The sequence below is a fragment of the Panulirus ornatus genome, chromosome 8, assembly GCF_036320965.1.
Source record: "Panulirus ornatus isolate Po-2019 chromosome 8, ASM3632096v1, whole genome shotgun sequence".
NCBI classification, from domain to species: Eukaryota; Metazoa; Arthropoda; class Malacostraca; order Decapoda; family Palinuridae; genus Panulirus; species Panulirus ornatus.
The window spans coordinates 3619118-3636229 of NC_092231.1; the positions used below are offsets into that span (position 1 = coordinate 3619118).

At 39.1% G+C, this 17112-nt stretch overlaps 1 protein-coding gene across 1 annotated transcript in view; it reads left to right on the plus strand.

The window, feature by feature from the left end:
* Positions 1 to 17112, plus strand: part of LOC139749754 (dimethylglycine dehydrogenase, mitochondrial-like) — a 155539-nt gene that overhangs the window by 50358 nt on the left and 88069 nt on the right. Inside the window, exons 2-7 of the mRNA XM_071663962.1 lie at positions 99 to 189; positions 4888 to 5009; positions 7755 to 7862; positions 8503 to 8599; positions 11358 to 11440; positions 16251 to 16372. Coding sequence (XP_071520063.1) covers positions 99 to 189; positions 4888 to 5009; positions 7755 to 7862; positions 8503 to 8599; positions 11358 to 11440; positions 16251 to 16372 — 623 coding nt within the window. The remainder of the gene's footprint in view (positions 1 to 98; positions 190 to 4887; positions 5010 to 7754; positions 7863 to 8502; positions 8600 to 11357; positions 11441 to 16250; positions 16373 to 17112) is intronic.

Sequence of the window (17112 nt, forward strand, 5' to 3'; positions counted from 1 at the left end):
TCTAACCAAATTTTTGGAAGAAATCATTAAACTTTGGAAGATTGGGTAAGCAATCAAACTAAAATGCAAGATGGTCCCAACACCTGCTCATCTTTCAGATCCAACCAAGAATGTCGGGACTCGGCAGAGACGCTCATCATTGGCGGAGGCATAGCTGGTGTGAGCATTGCCTACCACTTGGCCAGGCAGGTGAGACCCTGGATTATTATTATTATTTTATTATTATTATTATTATTATTATTATTATTATTATTATTATTATTATTTTATTATTATTATTATTATTATTATTATTATTATTATTATTATTATTGTTTTTATCATTAGTAGTAGTAGTAGTAGTATATCAGGGGGGATAGAGATGAACCTGCTTATTCCCTGCGTGTCGTAAAAGGCGACTTAGTGATAGGGTGGAAGCAAGGGGCTGGAAATCTTATATTCAGTTTCTGAAGGATGGAACAGAGGGAGTCTCGGGCTGGGTTTTCTAAATGTATGTGCAATAAACCAAGATGAAAGCAGAGATAGGTTGCATATATATGTTTGTGGAAAGGGACCTGGATGTTCTAGCTCTGAATTAAGCAAAGCTCAAGGGTAAGGGGGAAGAATGGTTTAGGGTTGTCTTACTTGTAAATTCAGGGATTAGTGTGAAGGCCAAAACAAAGGAAGGAGTAGCACTATTCTTGAGGCGGGAGTTGTAGGAATGTGTGAAGGATTGTAAGGTTATGTGAGTTCCAGACTGATACGAGTGAAAATGAGATTTGGTTATGTGAGATGATTAATGAGTCATGGCGTATGCACATACTCACAAGAAGAATGACGAAGAGAAGTGAGATGTTTTGGGAGCAGCTGAGTGACTGTGTCAGCAGTTTTGAGGCAAGAGATCGGGTATTTGTAATGGTTGATTTAAAGGCGAGGCTGAGTAATATGGCAGTTGCGGGTATAACTGGGGGTTATGAGATCTTCAGTAAGGTGAAATGTTAAGTAGCTTGTTGAGTTGTGTGCTGAGAAAGGACAGGTGACTGGGAACATGTGGTTAGAAAAGAGGGACATACGCAAGTCTACTTGGGTGAGTAGGAAAGATGATCTTGGATGCGATGATTCTGTGAGTAGCAGTTGGTGGGATGCCTGATCATTCATTACTTGGTGGAGGCGAGAGTGAAGAGTTGTAGGTTCGCGGAAAAGAGGAAATTATATAAATGAAAAATGTTGTTGAAAGTATCGTAACTTATGAAAAGATATACAAGGAAATTAAGTGTAGATTGGCAAAAGTTGAGAGTAAATGAAGCAAGGGAAGTGGTTGAGGAATGGGTGGCATTAGGGGAAGCAATGCTGGCATGTGCGAGAGAAGTGTGTGGCATGGAGAAAGTAGGAAGTAGGCTGGTGATAAAGGGTAGTATGTGGTGTGATGACGAAGAAAGTTGCAAGTGAAAGAGATAAGAGAGGTGTTCGGTCGGTATGGTGAAGAGTGCGAGTGAAAGAGAGATGTACAAGAGAAAGCAGCAAGAGGTCAAGAGGAAGGTGCAGGGGCTGAAAAAGAGGGCAAATGAAGGTTAGGGTGGGAGAGTATCAAAAACCTTGAGGGAGAATAAGATGTTTTAGAAGCAGGTTAAAAATGTGAGGAAAAAGAGAACAAATAAGAGCATCAGTGAAGAGGGCAAATGGGAATTGGCATCAAGAAGTGATGAAGAGGGCAAATTGGGAATTGATATCAGGAAGTGATGAAGTGAAGAGGGCAAATTGGGAATTGGTATCAGGCAGTGATAAGCCAGAGGAGATGGAGTGAGTACTCTGAAGGATTTTTAGAATAGATTTGATGATAGGGAAGGAAATGTAGGGTGTATAAATGTAAGATGTATGGGTCAGGGAGGTATACGAAGTGTCATGGCAAGTGGTTTAGTAAAGAGAGGAGAGGTGGATATAGCCTAACATAACATGAGATGTGTCAGGACGGCTGAAGTGGATGGTATTGCAGTTAAATTTCTTAAGAAAGGAGGTGAATGTATTGCTGAATAGTTAGTAAGGATTTTCAGTGTATTTATGGATCATGGTGAGGTGTTTGAGGATTGGTTGGAATGCATGTGTAGTAGCACTATGAAAACAAGGGGAACAAAGATGAGTGTTCAGATTACAGAGTTATAAGTTTGTTGAGTGTACCTGATAAGGTGATCGAGAGTGTGGTGGCATGCATAGACCATCAGATTAGGGAGGAACAATGTGGGTGCAGGAGTGGTAAAGGATGTGTGGATCAGCAGGTGTTTGTTTTAAAATGATGTGTGTGAGAAATACTGAGAGAAACATGAATGTTGCTTTTATAGATGTCGAGAAAGCTCATGATATGGTTGTTGAAGATGCTTTGTGGAAGGTGTTACGAATATATCTGTAGGAAGAAAGCTTTTAGAAGCTGCGATTTCTTTTTTATAAAGCGAGTGTGTGCAAGTAAGCAGAGAGAGAGAGGAGTGGTTTTCGGTGAAGGTAGGTTTGTGACGAGGGTGTGCGACATCACCATGGTTATTTAACTTGTTTTTGGATGGGATGGTAAGGGAGGTAAATGCAAAGCACTTTGGAGAAAGGCCAGGTATACGGTCTGTAGTGGGTGAGGGCGCCCGGGAAGCGAGTCAGTTGTATGCTGATGACGCAACGCCGGTGGCAGATTCGAGTGAGAAACTGCAGATGTTGGTTACTGAGTATTGGAGCGTATGTGAAAGGCGGAAACTGAGTGAAATTGAGTATGTTTGAAGGTAAGGTTGCCCAGTGATGTATGGATGTGAGGCAAAGGCTAAAGTTGAGAATGTATGGAAGAGGGTGAATGTTCTTGAAATGAAATGTTTGGGGACAATATGTGGAGGGTGGATGAAGCAATGACAGGATGAGAGAGATGTTTGATGATAAGATTGTGGTGAAGAGAGCTTAATGGGGTGTGCCGAAATAGTATGGACATACGGAGAGAATGAATGAGAGGTTCACAAAGAGGATTTCTGTGACAAAGAGTAGGGGGAGACCAATTGAAAGATGGAAGGTTAAAGTGATTTTTTTTTTTTTGAGTGACTTGGACCTGAGCATGCAGGAGGGTGAACTATATGCCCTGGATAGAGTGCATTGGAGCGATGTGGTATACAGGGAATGACGTGCTGTTAGTGCGCTGAACCAGGGCAGGGCATATGAAGCAGCCGGGAGAAACCAGGGAAAGGTTTGGGAGGTATAGTTGTGGATAGGGGGATTAGGTTTCCATGCATTACGTGTTAGAAGAGCTAAAGAATGGATGTGAGGCAATGTGGGATTTTCATCTGTTCCTGTTAATACCTTGCTAACACAGGAGATGGCGAACGAGAATGAAAGAAATTATTATTATTATTATTATTATTATTATTATTATTATTATTATTATTATTATTATTATTATGTGAATAAGAGCAAGGTTATTAGGTACAGTAGGGTTGAGGGTCAAGTCAATTGGGAGGTAAGTTTGAATGGAGAAAAACTGGAGGAAGTAAAGTGTTTTAGATATCTGGGAGTGGATCTGGCAGCGGATGGAACCATGGAAGCGGAAGTGGATCATAGGGTGGGGGAGGGGGCGAAAATCCTGGGAGCCTTGAAGAATGTGTGGAAGTCGAGAACATTGTCTCGGAAAGCAAAAATGGGTATGTTTGAAGGAATAGTGGTTCCAACAATGTTGTATGGTTGCGAGGCGTGGGCTATGGATAGAGTTGTGCGCAGGAGGATGGATGTGCTGGAAATGAGATGTTTGAGGACAATGTGTGGTTTGATCGAGTAAGTAACGTAAGGGTAAGAGAGATGTGTGGAAATAAAAAGAGCGTGGTTGAGAGAGCAGAAGAGGGTGTTTTGATTTGAAATGGTTTGGGCACATGGAGAGAATGAGTGAGGAAAGATTGACCAAGAGGATATATGTATCGGAGGTGGAGGGAACGAGGAGAAGAGGGAGACCAAATTGGAGGTGGAAAGATGGAGTGAAAAAGACTTTGTGTGATCGGGGCCTGAACATGCAGGAGGGTGAAAGGAGGGCAAGGAATAGAGTGAATTGGAGCGATGTGGTATACCAGGGTTGACGTGCTGTCAGTGGATTGAATCAAGGCATGTGAAGCGTCTGGGGTAAACCATGGAAAGCTGTGTAGGTATGTATATTTGCGTGTGTGGACGTATGTATATACATGTGTATGGGGGTGGGTTAGGCCATTTCTTTCGTCTGTTTCCTTGCGCTACCTCGCAAACGCGGGAGACAGCGACAAAGCAAGAAAAAAAAAATTATTATTATTATTATTATTATTATTATTATTATTATTATTATTGTTGTTGTTCCTCAAAGGAATGCAGTCTTCTCACTGTACCTGAATGAGTAGTTTCACGTTACGGAATGGAAACATATATGCAGTTATTGAATGTAACGTAGGAGTGGAGCATGGAAGGAGTGAGATTACATCATGGAGGAGATAAATAATTCATGGCAATATGAGAGTGCAGGAATGACGTTGTAACTGAAGGACATGGATGACGAAAATCCCAAGTATGAAATGGAATGGTCGTGTAGAAACGAAAATTGTGACAGTTCAGTTACTTACTTTTTTTCTTTTTGACGGTTTTAACAGCTTTCATTTTTTTGTGATAATCTTTTCTCCCGACATATCCCCCCCCCCCTTTTTTTTTCCTTCTTTTAGACGTTCGATATCCCACATACGTTCAGAATCTACTGAAACAAATCTCTTGGCCATTTCACTGTCTGGTAAACCCGTTTGACATCTTTTTCACCTCTTGCCTCGTCTAACTTGTCACGCCTCCTCAACAGATGCAGTGAATCCCAGTATCAGCATCACTCATTTTGAGCATCACTTATTTCCATTACTTAACTGCGACATCTCTCCTTCCTTTCCACAGGGCCAGGAAAAAGTCTTGCTCCTGGAAAAGACGGAGTTGACTGCTGGGTCAACATGGCATGCAGCCGGCCTCGTCACCAATTTTCAAGGTGTCGTTAACCTAAAAAAGATTCATTATTACAGGTTAGTACTCTTTAATACCGTGCAGTACAAGAGGGGTGTTCGGAATTTAATGCCATATCCGTCTAAATGAGGTGATATCCTTTATACTGCAGTGTTGCCATATTCTGTGGATAACAAAAGAACCTAGAGTCAGCGTACGAAAATGGACACACACACACACACACACACACACACACACACACACACACACACACACACATTACGTATATACAACGGGTCAGGCTCGAACTCAGGGACGGGCCGCTGGCGTCCGGCCCCTCGGCCAAGGTTTTTTGACTAATTTTCAAAGGCGTGGGGACGTAGGTACAGCCGGGCAAAATTCTTAAAAAACCTATGAATTTTGGACAGTAATTGATAATCACCATGTTTTTCTGTAAGAAAGAAGCAGGTAAAGAAATTTAGTGTACTTTAATTCAATTATAAAGTCCCTCCACTTATTCGATGAAAATACAAGAAAACTCTTTGTCAATCTATTGAATGCATTATTTCAGAGTAAAAGCAGCTTGATGGCTATCCTGCAAGATGAAAGTATACGAATGACAAGGATGATATTTAAGAATTTCATTGAACCAGAGTTTGTAGATGGTTTATCAAAGCTTGAACCAGGCTCATAATGCAAGTCATCTCCCTTCTGAGTAACTCAAGCTAGTTTGAGAAGTGAGTGTGAGTCAGTCTTCTCTTAATGATGAAAATAATAAGCATTTCATTGGATATCTCTCATTTTATCAAATAGTATGTGTTGAGCTAAAAAAAAAAGAAAGAAAAGGTTGCCTCTTTTTTTATCTTTTGTTTAAGGAAACGAACTTCATATCTCCTAAGATTGCATTTGATTCTTATAGTAGGAAACGTCTACCAAAGCTAGACAGTTTAATGATGAAATACGATCATCTGGTAGTATCTCAAGAGTGATATTCGAAAAGAATGGGGGGGGGGGGGATTGTCAGCATATTTCAGTGCCGATGAACGTAACTTGTTTCTTAAGAAAAGCTGTGAAGAACTTTAGTTGTATCTTGCCAAAACTAAGGAGTTTTTCAGAGCAGTATGTTTTTAGGAACCTCGCTTCTCCACCAGAGTTCATCCTAACTTTGCCACATTCCAGTGCAGAAACTGAGAGGCTCTTCTCTCTAATGACAGATGCAAAGACAAAAAAAAAAGAAAAAAAGAGGAATAGGATGGAACCTGAGTTGTTAGATTCCTTACTATCAATTCTAATATGAAATCCAAAGATAAAAACAGTCGATTTTCCTAAGGAGATTGAAGAGAAGCAATTGGCACTTCATAATCAACAAATGTATGATTACAGAGTAAAGCTTTCCTCGTGGTTTTCCATTCGAGCCTTAAGTTACTTATTACTACTGTATTGATTATAATGAAATCTGATTAGGAAATGCAGCATGAAATGGCATCGCTCTATTTATTTACTATTCCTCTGTCATAAAATATATACCTCGTATTTTCACCCTCGCATGATCATGAATAATCAAAGGAACTGCCGAGGCAGTGAAACGTATCAGTTGAAAACAATTTATGTAAACTATTTTTTCTTATTCTCAAGATAATAGAGGAATTTAGAAAATTGGATGCATATTGAAACAAAATGATTTACTTTGATAAACATTAAATGAATGTCATTGCGTTCATTATTTGGTTCTTTCTCCATGGAGCTTATTAATCACTTCATACAAAACATATTATGTGCATTTCTTGTTGAATAATATGTTTGACTCGTGTAGGGACAGGCATGGGGACTTTGTACGTAGGGACGTGTAGGGACTGGTCCTGATTTCCTTAAGGATATTTGGAGCAAAAATGAATTATCGGGTTGGCACACTGCCATGAGGCCACACACCTTGCTTTGTCTCTTCTTTAGGTTCGAATCCAACTGTTGATTTATACACATTTGTTTCTTTATAGATATATTTGTCACACTATGAGTGCTGCGTTAGATATAAGGCCATGTTACCACCAGCGAGCCTTATCTGGGGACACAGGACAAAACAGTAGGTGACTGTGGCTTAGGTAGCCAGACGCACCTCAGGGTTTAAATCATCTGAAGGAACGTACATTTTTTTTTTTTTTCCTTTCCATAGATGAATGTGTCCCACCATCAGTGCCGTGATTGATTAAAGTCTACGTCACCCACCCATTTTAATCTGGAACACGGGACAAAACGCTAGGTGACGGTTATATGTTAGCTTGGCTTAGGTAGCCAGAACCCCCCCCCCCCCCAGGGTTTAAATCAGATCAGGAGGAACGTACATTTTTCCTTTCCATAGATGAATGTGTCCCACCATCAGTACCGTGATTGATATAAAGTCTATGTTACCCCCATCAAGCTGAGGTTTGGATGCGGCACAAAACCACATAACGGGAGGCTGTCTTTAAACATCCCTATATATCGGAAGTTGCCGGACTCTCTCTCTCTCTCTCTCTCTCTCTCTCTCTCTCTCTCTCTCTCTCTCTCTCTCTCTCTCTCTGGCTACTGGGAAAGTTAGTCATGGCTGTGCAGTGAACCAACACTTCATTTACTGTTGAGTTTCATTCCTTTATCCCTGGTTGATCTCTATTATTTCTGCCTCACCTACACATGACTCCAAAGGGGTCATCGTGACCTTGTTCCTTCATGGAGTACTGTTACATATCTGAGGAGCCTCATTAAAGAGGTTCTGGACTTGTATACTTAGAAAGAATGTATGAAGCACTGCATTTGCATTTCATGACTAATATGCATTACTTTTGTTGCAGCTTAAACATGTATGCTCACATTGCAGCAGAAACAGAACAAGAAGTAGGCCTGCATGTTCCTGGTTCTCTTCGCCTTGCAACAACACCCACTCGTGTTGATGAAATGAAGTAAGTTAAAGATGGGATATATATATATATATATATATATATATATATATATATATATATATATATATATATATATATACAAATTATCTATTGTACTTAATCGCTGTTTCTCGCGTCAGAGAGGTAGCGTCAGGAAACAAACGAAGAATGGCTCATCCATTCATATACACATGTATGCATAAACGCCCATACACGCACATATACGTACATATATATATCAACATGTACATTCATATACATACACACATATACATATATACACATGTACATATTCATACTTGCCTTCATCCATTTCTGTCGGTACCCCGCCCCTCAGGAAACAGCATATCTACCCCCTGCTTCATCCAGGTAGCGCCAGGAAAACAGACAAAAAAGGCCACATTCGTTCACACTCAGTCTTTATCTGTCATGTGTAATGCACCAAAACCACACTCCCTATCCACATCCAGACCCCACATTTCCTTTTGACAGGATGACCCCGGAATACCCCATCGTTCCAATTCACTCAAAATATATGTATTTTCATACTTGATCATTGTTTTCTCTTGAGAATCTTTTTTTTAGATGACTATGTATTTCTGATGCATCAATTTGTGTGTTCAGTCTGTGTTTACTGTTTATCATGAATTATTTTTGTTAGGTACCAGATGTCCCGACATGGCCACCACGAAGCCCCTCAGTATCTCCTGACACCAGAGCAGGTCAAGGAAATGGTCCCAATTGCTGATACAAATAATGTAAGTTCCAATGAGGAAGAAGGACAAGGAGAGAGAGAGAGAGAGAGATGGAAATGGAATTTAGGAAGGCTGGGGAATAGAAATGTATAGGAGAAATTGTGAAATGGAGTAAATTTAGGATGCTCAGACAAACCCATTATGGAGAATAAGAGTAGCAGTAAGGTAGAATGGCAAAAGAATAAAAAGCAGGGAAAGGAAAGAGAAAATTAAGAAAATGACAATGGGCTTTGGTGAATTAGACCTTGATACAGTAACATTCTGCTGATAAGCAACTTAGGTAAGTTACATAACCTCAAAATAAATGCAGGTTTTTAATTGTTAGTGTTTAAAGTGCTTGAAGGTCAAAAGGATACTACAGTAGCTGAGAAAATTAGGGAAAATAAGAGATTGTGAGATGATTGATAAACTTGAGAGAGAATAAGAAAATGTCCAAGGAGGTCAATAGTTTGAGATGAACAAAAAAGTCTAATTAGGGGTGACAGTGAGGAGAGCAAATAAGGAGATTATGACTGACAAAGAAGTGAAAAGGAGATGAGAGGAGTGTTTTAAAGCACTGCTGAATGAGTTAGATAGGCGACGGGGATGCACGTGTGTTTGCGTTACGTTGGCATCCAGAGAAAGAGAATCGTACAAATGGAATGGTGAAAAGAGTGTAGGTAATGAAAAGTCTGCACAAGATAACATGTAAAGCATTGGAAATATGTGAGATTGTGGTTGAGTTCCTCAAGAAATGTGATGACTGTGTCTTTTGATTTGTCACTTAGGCTGATTGTTATACAAGATGAGGTGAATCAGGTTTGGCAGTGCCTCGTGTGAAGGCAAGGGGGACAAAAATAGTAGATATTTTAATTACAGAGGCATCAGTTTCTTTAGTATACTTAGTAAGGTTTATGGGAGAGTGGTAATTCAGAGGTCCGTAACATGCACAGTGGCTGGCTGGGAAAGAGTAAACTTATTTTAGAAGAGGTAGGTATGTGGACCAGGTATTGTAAGAAATGCTTGAAGAAAGTGACTTGTATGTGGCATTTATAGACCTGGAGAGGGTATGCTAGGCATGTGTGTGAGTGAAAAAAGGTTCCTGGTGAAAGTGGGTCTGTTATCAAGGATGTTTGATTTCACCATGGCAATTTGATTAGTCACAGGATGTTGTGGAAGTTAGATGCAAGGGGCTTGGAGCAAAGGTAGGGTCTGCAGTATGCCAACGGTAGACTGGGATGAGGGTGTCATTGGGAGGTAAATTAATTACTGCTTGCAAGAAACATAATTTTGATGATAGGCTCAGAGAGAAACTCCAGAGGTTGATGACAGAGTATGAAAAAGTCTGTGAAAGAAAGACTTGAATAGGTCTACCATTCTCAGGAGGGAACCATAGAAACAGGAATGTAGACTGCGGCATGAGAGTTATTGCCACTTCAATAGGCTACTCTTCTCTTTTATGTTTTGATGCTAGGATGAGAGACCCAATTTTTGATGGACAGCACCCCTAATTTGCAGTAGTTAATGAGCAAGTTTCTTTTCCTAACCTTACTCTATGAGAAATGACTGATCATATTTGTAACCTGGAAACCATTGGTAAAAGCATTGTTTCCAAAGCAGACTGTACAGCTTTTAAGAGGATTATGTCATAAGGAGCAAATCCATAGTTGCATCTCTCCCACAGAGTTCAGTGTCCTCTTATCATTGTGTTTCTCATTGATTTTCAGTTCAGTGACATTAGGGATCAGCACCATTACCTTAGTTTGAATTGACTCCATTTCATTCATTCAAGAAAATCCTTTATTATTTTCATTGTTGCAGTAAATAAGTAACTTGTCTGATTGCAAAAATGTAGAACTTAGTTTACATATCCTTAGTTATGCTGTACCGCTGCTGTAAGGTATGACGTGATCACAACATTGCTACCAAACAAATGAGAATGTTATTACCTTTTACATATTTGTACTGGATGGAGAGGGTGTTTAACATTCATGGACCCCAATTCTTGCATGTATTGCATCTATTCAAAGGTGAATTTCTTAGTTGTGTTCATAGTTATATTGAAATGTATTAGTTCTTATAGATATCCATTTTGCATGAAATTAAGAAATATTGAAAGAAAAGCACAATGTAAACGCTACTGGACTTTACGCACCTGTTGTGACCATGCAATGTCATAATCCTCATCAGACATCTAGAGGGTATCTAACCCCTTAACTCCTGCATTTTCTTTCATATAGGTGAGTCTTACAGCCTACAGTAGCTTTGTCACCATACAAGAACATTGGTGCAGTCTGATTGTGCCAGGTTTGAAATATTCGTAGGGGCCAAAAGTCAGAAGTTGCCATGATATTCATTGTGGGAAAAGTTAGGTTTCACAGTGAAAGAATTGAGTGTGTAAATGAGCATTTGACAGCCTCATGTGTTTTATGACTATCAAAAGATGTACCCTATTTTAGGACCCTAGTCAATATGGAGTTCAACATTCTGCCAAGGAAGAGCTTCCCATTTCCTTTTAGGGCTCTGGCTACTCTTGAGAAGTGGTTTTTCATTCCTTTGAAGCTACATTTCTGTACTTATCTTGTCAATAACTTTTTTTATTCAAATGTACCTTCTATGAGAGAAATAAATACAGATTATTTTGCATTTGGCACTAATTAATATCATTTATGCATATCTACTTTTATAGGGTCATTTAAAGTCATATTAATCATATTATTTGAGATTTCACTTGTGATATTTATTGTGTCAACTCAGATACTTTACCGTTTCCTACTTACAGATATTGATGGGTCTGTTTACACCCTATGATGGTCACGTTGATCCCTACTCTCTAACACAGGCAATTGCAAAGGGTGCCCGCAAGTAAGATATACTGTATTGTTTTCCTTTCTGTATTTGCTACATATCAGAATTAGAGCATGCTTGTGGAACTTTTCCAAATTTCCTAATTTTATTAATGATCTGTGATGAAAATGCTCCACCACAATTATATGCTGACATGGCTTTTCCATGAGAAGATTTCAGTTGAAATTTGGTAAATGAAACAGACAGAAAGTTTTATAGATTTTAGCTACTGTGTACCGAGAGCAGGAAACGGTTTTTATTTGAAAAGGAAAGTGTGTGTTGAATAATGGTGTAAGTTCTCATGGAATTTCTAAATATTTGTTGCAGTTGCATATATGTAGATATTTTTGTTGGCCTGTTATCATTGACCATGTTCCTTTCTACATAGAATGGATTTTGTGCATGCAGCCTCTCATTTCCATGACACACATTGTCCATTCATGTTCAGTGTATTCAAGTGAACAGAGTGTACACAAGTACTTCTTAATATCTTAATTTGCTGTCTCTGAGTTGATTTGTAAAGTGAAAATAATATGGCCATTCATTTATCTCCTTCACACAGAAAAATACTCCAGTGAAAGATTTTGGAAGGGATGCTCTGTCATCCTCATCCAGAATATTTTTTAACCCTGAATATTCATGCACTGCATCTGTACAGTTCTTTTTGTGGTACACCTCTCCTTGTACCCTCAACTTGGTACCAGCCTATTATATGCCATATTTGATACATGTTCATAACTTCTTTAACAAACTTTCTTTATTGCATCCTTCCAACAGTTTCTTTAGGCCTTATGTCTCCTTCATTTCTCCTTTCTTTATCTGTTATTATCACTATTATTTTAACTTTTACCTTCACCCATACCAGCATATATCATATTTTCCAACTTATCAACTTCTGTGAATCCTGTTTGACCATCCCATCATAATAGGCCTTTTTTCTTGCATCTGTATTGATACTGTATGCTACAGAAATGACATGAACAGTCAGAAATTCAGAAAACAGAAAATCTGATAATGTTTGCCAATACATCTTCCATATTATTTATGAAGAAGTGGATCAGTGTCTGATGCTTTTTCAGATCATACTTTCCTGTGAGACATCTCCATTCAGTGACAACAACCAGGCTATCCATTGCCTGGTAGTCCAGCTTCTGGCAACATTCTATGCTTTGTTTTCACATATATTTTATTGCTAATGACAAGCCTGTTTGTAGATAATACTGTGGTGTTTGCTGAGAGTGAAGAGGAGCTGCAGAAGGTTGTCTGTGTTTTATGATTTGTGTAGGCCTAGGTGATTGAAGGTAAATATGAATATAAGTAAAGTTATGGTGATTGAAAGGAAATGAGTGAATGTGTAGATTTTGCAAAACCCAGTAGAGTGAAAGAAGAAAGTGTGTTACACTCTGTTATAGATATGAGGGGAGAAAGACAGGAAGAGGTGAGAGAATTTGATTATTTTAGAGATATCTTGGGTAAGTTTGGTAATATAGAGGAGAGATGAGGGAGAGAGCAGTACACAGTTGAAAATTCACTGGGTCCCTTAATAGAGTAATAAAGGGTAGAGGTGTGAGTATGGAAGTGAAGAAGGGATTAAGGGACAGCATAGTCTTCTCGACCATGTCATATGCAGCCAAAATATGGATATGGCATGTGTCACATAGAGGTCAAGATGGAATGAAGAAGAAATGAGGGGGGGGTGTATGAGAGGTTTGATATGGCAGGGAGCACAAAGGGAATGAATTATGGTGAGGTAGAGTGGGAGAAATGTTATATTTTGAGGTGGTTTAGACATGTGGAAAGAATGCAAGGTAGGGAGTTTACAAGGAGAGTGTATGATTAGTACAGTCAGATGGTTTGGTATGAGAGAAAGACCACTTGTTATGTGGGGAAATAGATGGGAAGATTATTGGAGAGGGAGAAATAGTGGAAGAATGCATGAAATGTTGTAAGTGAGGTAGCCACCATGTAAGGGCAGGAGATTCCCAGAGGAAATAGGCTTCAAAGATTATAGATGAGTATATAGATAGATGAAAAGAATACTTCCCACGTATTTCATGCATGTCATAGAAGGCGACTAAAAGGAGAGGGAGCGGGGGGCTGGAAATCCTCCTCTCTCGTTTTTTTTTAATTTTCCAAGAGAAGGAACAGAGAAGGGGGCCAGGTGAGGATATTCCCTCAAAGGCCCAGTCCTCTGTTCTTAACACTACCTTGCTAATACGGGAAATGGCGAATAGTATGAAAGAAAAAAGAATATTTTATTGTAGATATATAGAATGCATTGAGTTTACTAGTGTTTTTTTGTCCTCACTGAGAGCTTGTAGTGTGACTCTATACCCAGTCACTCCTGTCTCACCAGACTGAAATTGGTCAGAGTGCAGCATGCTTATTATGTAACAAACTAGCCACCAACATGCTAGGTTTTCTGGATCAGTGGTTTTATGAAGCTAGAAACTTTTTCACTGAAAAACATCACCACATGATGCCAAGTTTGCCCAGATTTGATTCTGGTGCTGTCATAGTTCTGGAAGTTTGAGCAGCATCATAAAGAGTCCACCTGCTCATAACTTGTCAGGCACCTTTAAGAGTACCCTCCATATAGATGCGGAAACCTCAAGAGATCTACATACTGAAGCAGCTCATCTCTGACTGGAAACCAAACTCTGTCCCAGCTCCTTGATCACATGCAGCACCTTCAGCTGGTGACAGTCTGTGTCCTTTCAAGTGCTGTTTCTCCAGTGACTGCCTCTGCATACTCAGACAGCAGTCATCATGACTGGCCCCGCTGTATGCTGCCTTGGCATATTACTTTGATCAGATCAAGCGCATAGCAACACCATCCTCTCTTCTCTATCAGTGGAGCCATCAGGACTGCTCAAGGAGTCACAGAATTTAAAAACACTGGTCTGGCTGCTGCTGCTCACAGTTTTTATGTGGGTACTGGCCACTCAAGGCTTGACTCTTATGTTATCTACTTCTTCCCTTGAACAGTTAAACTGTCAAATTTTTCTGTTGTATTCATCTCTATTCCCTTTCCAGTGGCCTTTTTACCTCTAGAAGCCAGGTCTACAAAAATATATTGATTCCCGATTAATTTTGTACATTTGTTTCTCTCACTTTATTCCTTTTACCCAAGATGGCCTTTGACTGAGGTATGCTTTGCAAATGTCATGTCAGACACTCTAAAAACGAAGCTCTCTCCTTAAAGTATTAGTGACCTACTTTTCTTATTACTGCATGTTGCATATGCAAACAATGGAGTCATTTATAACCTAGTACACATGTAATTACACTTGAATATTATAGTTATTAATCAAAAGCTTACATATTTGCAAATAGAATTTTATTTTAGAATGCTCACCAGTCAATAGAATTCCCTCATTGTCCTTTGTATAGCTATCTCTACCACTGAGCAAGCCTAATCCTTGACCTTTTTTTCTCCATCGCTGCATGTTGCATATGCAACTAGTGTAGTCTTTCATGATCAATCACTTATGTAATTATACTTTACTGTTATACTTCATAATCTAGAGCTTATATATTTGCAACTGAATTCACCATTCAGTCAAATTTCCAAAGCTTCATTTGTATAAATATCTATACCAATGAATGCTTCAAGTACAGCATCCTGCAGACCATTCTGTTTCACTATTCCATTTGCCCTTAATTTTTCTCATAGGTGCACATTTTGATTACCTCCTGTTAGAATTATCTGAAAGAAGTATGTATTACCTCATGTTTAATGCTTATACTATTGCATTTCTTTTTCTAAGTGATCACAAAATTACAGTCTCCTATAGTAAAGTAGAAAAGAAAAGAGTGATTACCATTTAGAATGAGGCTTTCTTGTGTAAGGTTCTATTGTGGAACAAATCCTTTTACATGCTTATGGTGGGGGATATCATTTGCTAGCAGCATGATACAGTCTTAGAAGTCAGATGAATTGTCATGATACTGTTTTAAAAGTCAGAGAAATTGATTTTCCACCACATTTACCCCATAGTATTGAGACTGTTGTAATACAATGTTTGCTTGCTGTCTTGAGTTTAGTGATATTTTCTGTATTTATATTTTAGTTTTATATACTTCCTCTTCCAGAAACTAGCCTGGGGTCCTAAGAAGTTGTTCCAAGAAGAAAAGGTCCCTGTTCTTCTTGAAAACAAGCAAATGAGATTTCAAGATGTACAGAGAGGGCCAAGGTCACTCCGTAAATTTTTTCATCCTTCTAACATCATCCCTCCATGAAAAGCTGAGTCAAGTTGACCTTGGATGACCAGGATGACCAGTAAGGTAGCATTTAACTTAGTGAAGTATGAGGTGTTGAAAAACCCACCCCTATGAAGTTATCATTTGCCTTACTGGTCATCATAAGTCAACCAGGCCCAGTTTTTCATGAAGCAATGATATTAGAAGGAAGCAGAGAGTGTTCAGATGGTAAACTTGACCTGTCATTGCCAGTATGTGTTGAAATCTCACCTGAAGACACAATGCTTCCAAGCGAAATTACAGGCCTTTTCTTCCAGGGACACCTTCTTGGCACCCATGGTTAGTTATTGGTAGAGGAAAGATATCAACCAGAAGAGAAGTAGTGAATATGTTAGTCAATACAAAAGCAAAAGTTGCATCCCTCCACTCTCAGTACCACTGGGTGACAGGCAGGAAATAATGTTATCTGATTTCTGTGACTGTCCCTTGCCATCAAACTTACATCCCCACCATAAATGAATGATGGGATTTGTTTTGCAAATAAAACGTAATGCATGAGTCTTATTTTACACTGTGATAATCAGATTTTTTTTTGTGGAGACTGTATGTACTGTATTTCTTTTAGGTATGGTGCTCAGATCTTACAAGGAACAGAAGTAACAGCTTTGAATTTGCGGGAAGATGGCAGATGGGTTGTCTCAACTACAAATGGAGATATTATAGCCAACAGAGTTGTTAATGCTGCAGGTTAGCACATGATGTGTTACAGTCTTGCACTTTTGCAGAAGCTTACTAAATTTGTAGTGCAGGTAATTATTCTGTCTCATATTGAATTTTTTTCTATTTTGGCAACTCCAAGCATGGACAAAAGTTTACATCAAGACTTGGTCTTAATTGAGATATGAAAAAGGTTCAAGAGAGGGATAGCTAAGAAAAGACTAGCAAAAAAATATTGTAAAGAGTTTGGTGAAGATGGAAACTGTAGTATGGGAAGATACGTATATATTAGTGGCCCACCCTTGAGTCGCCAGTAACCATACGGTAATCATGTTAAACAGAAGCTTGCTGAATATAGTATTACATAACCTAGCCAGCGGTAGGGGTACACAACTAGTGAACTCTCAGAAACAAAAACCAGAGTAATATCTATAGCAGAGGGGAAAAGGAAGCACTGATTTGGTATAGGACAAATGAGTTAGATTGTAAGGTCAGACTGGGTAAGCTAATAAATCAGATTGCTTTGAACTTGCCTATGTTTTGTATGTAGAGTTAGAAATTCCCCTCATGTGAGAGCAGTACCCTATACAAGGATGGATTTGTCCTTTGTGTAGTTTTTTTTTTTTTTTTTTTCTTTGTCGCTGTCTCCCACGTTTGCGAGGTAGCGCAAGGAAACAGACGAAAGAAATGGCCCAACCCACCCCCATACACATGTATATACATACGTCCACACACGCAAATATACATACCTACACAGCTTTCCATGGTTT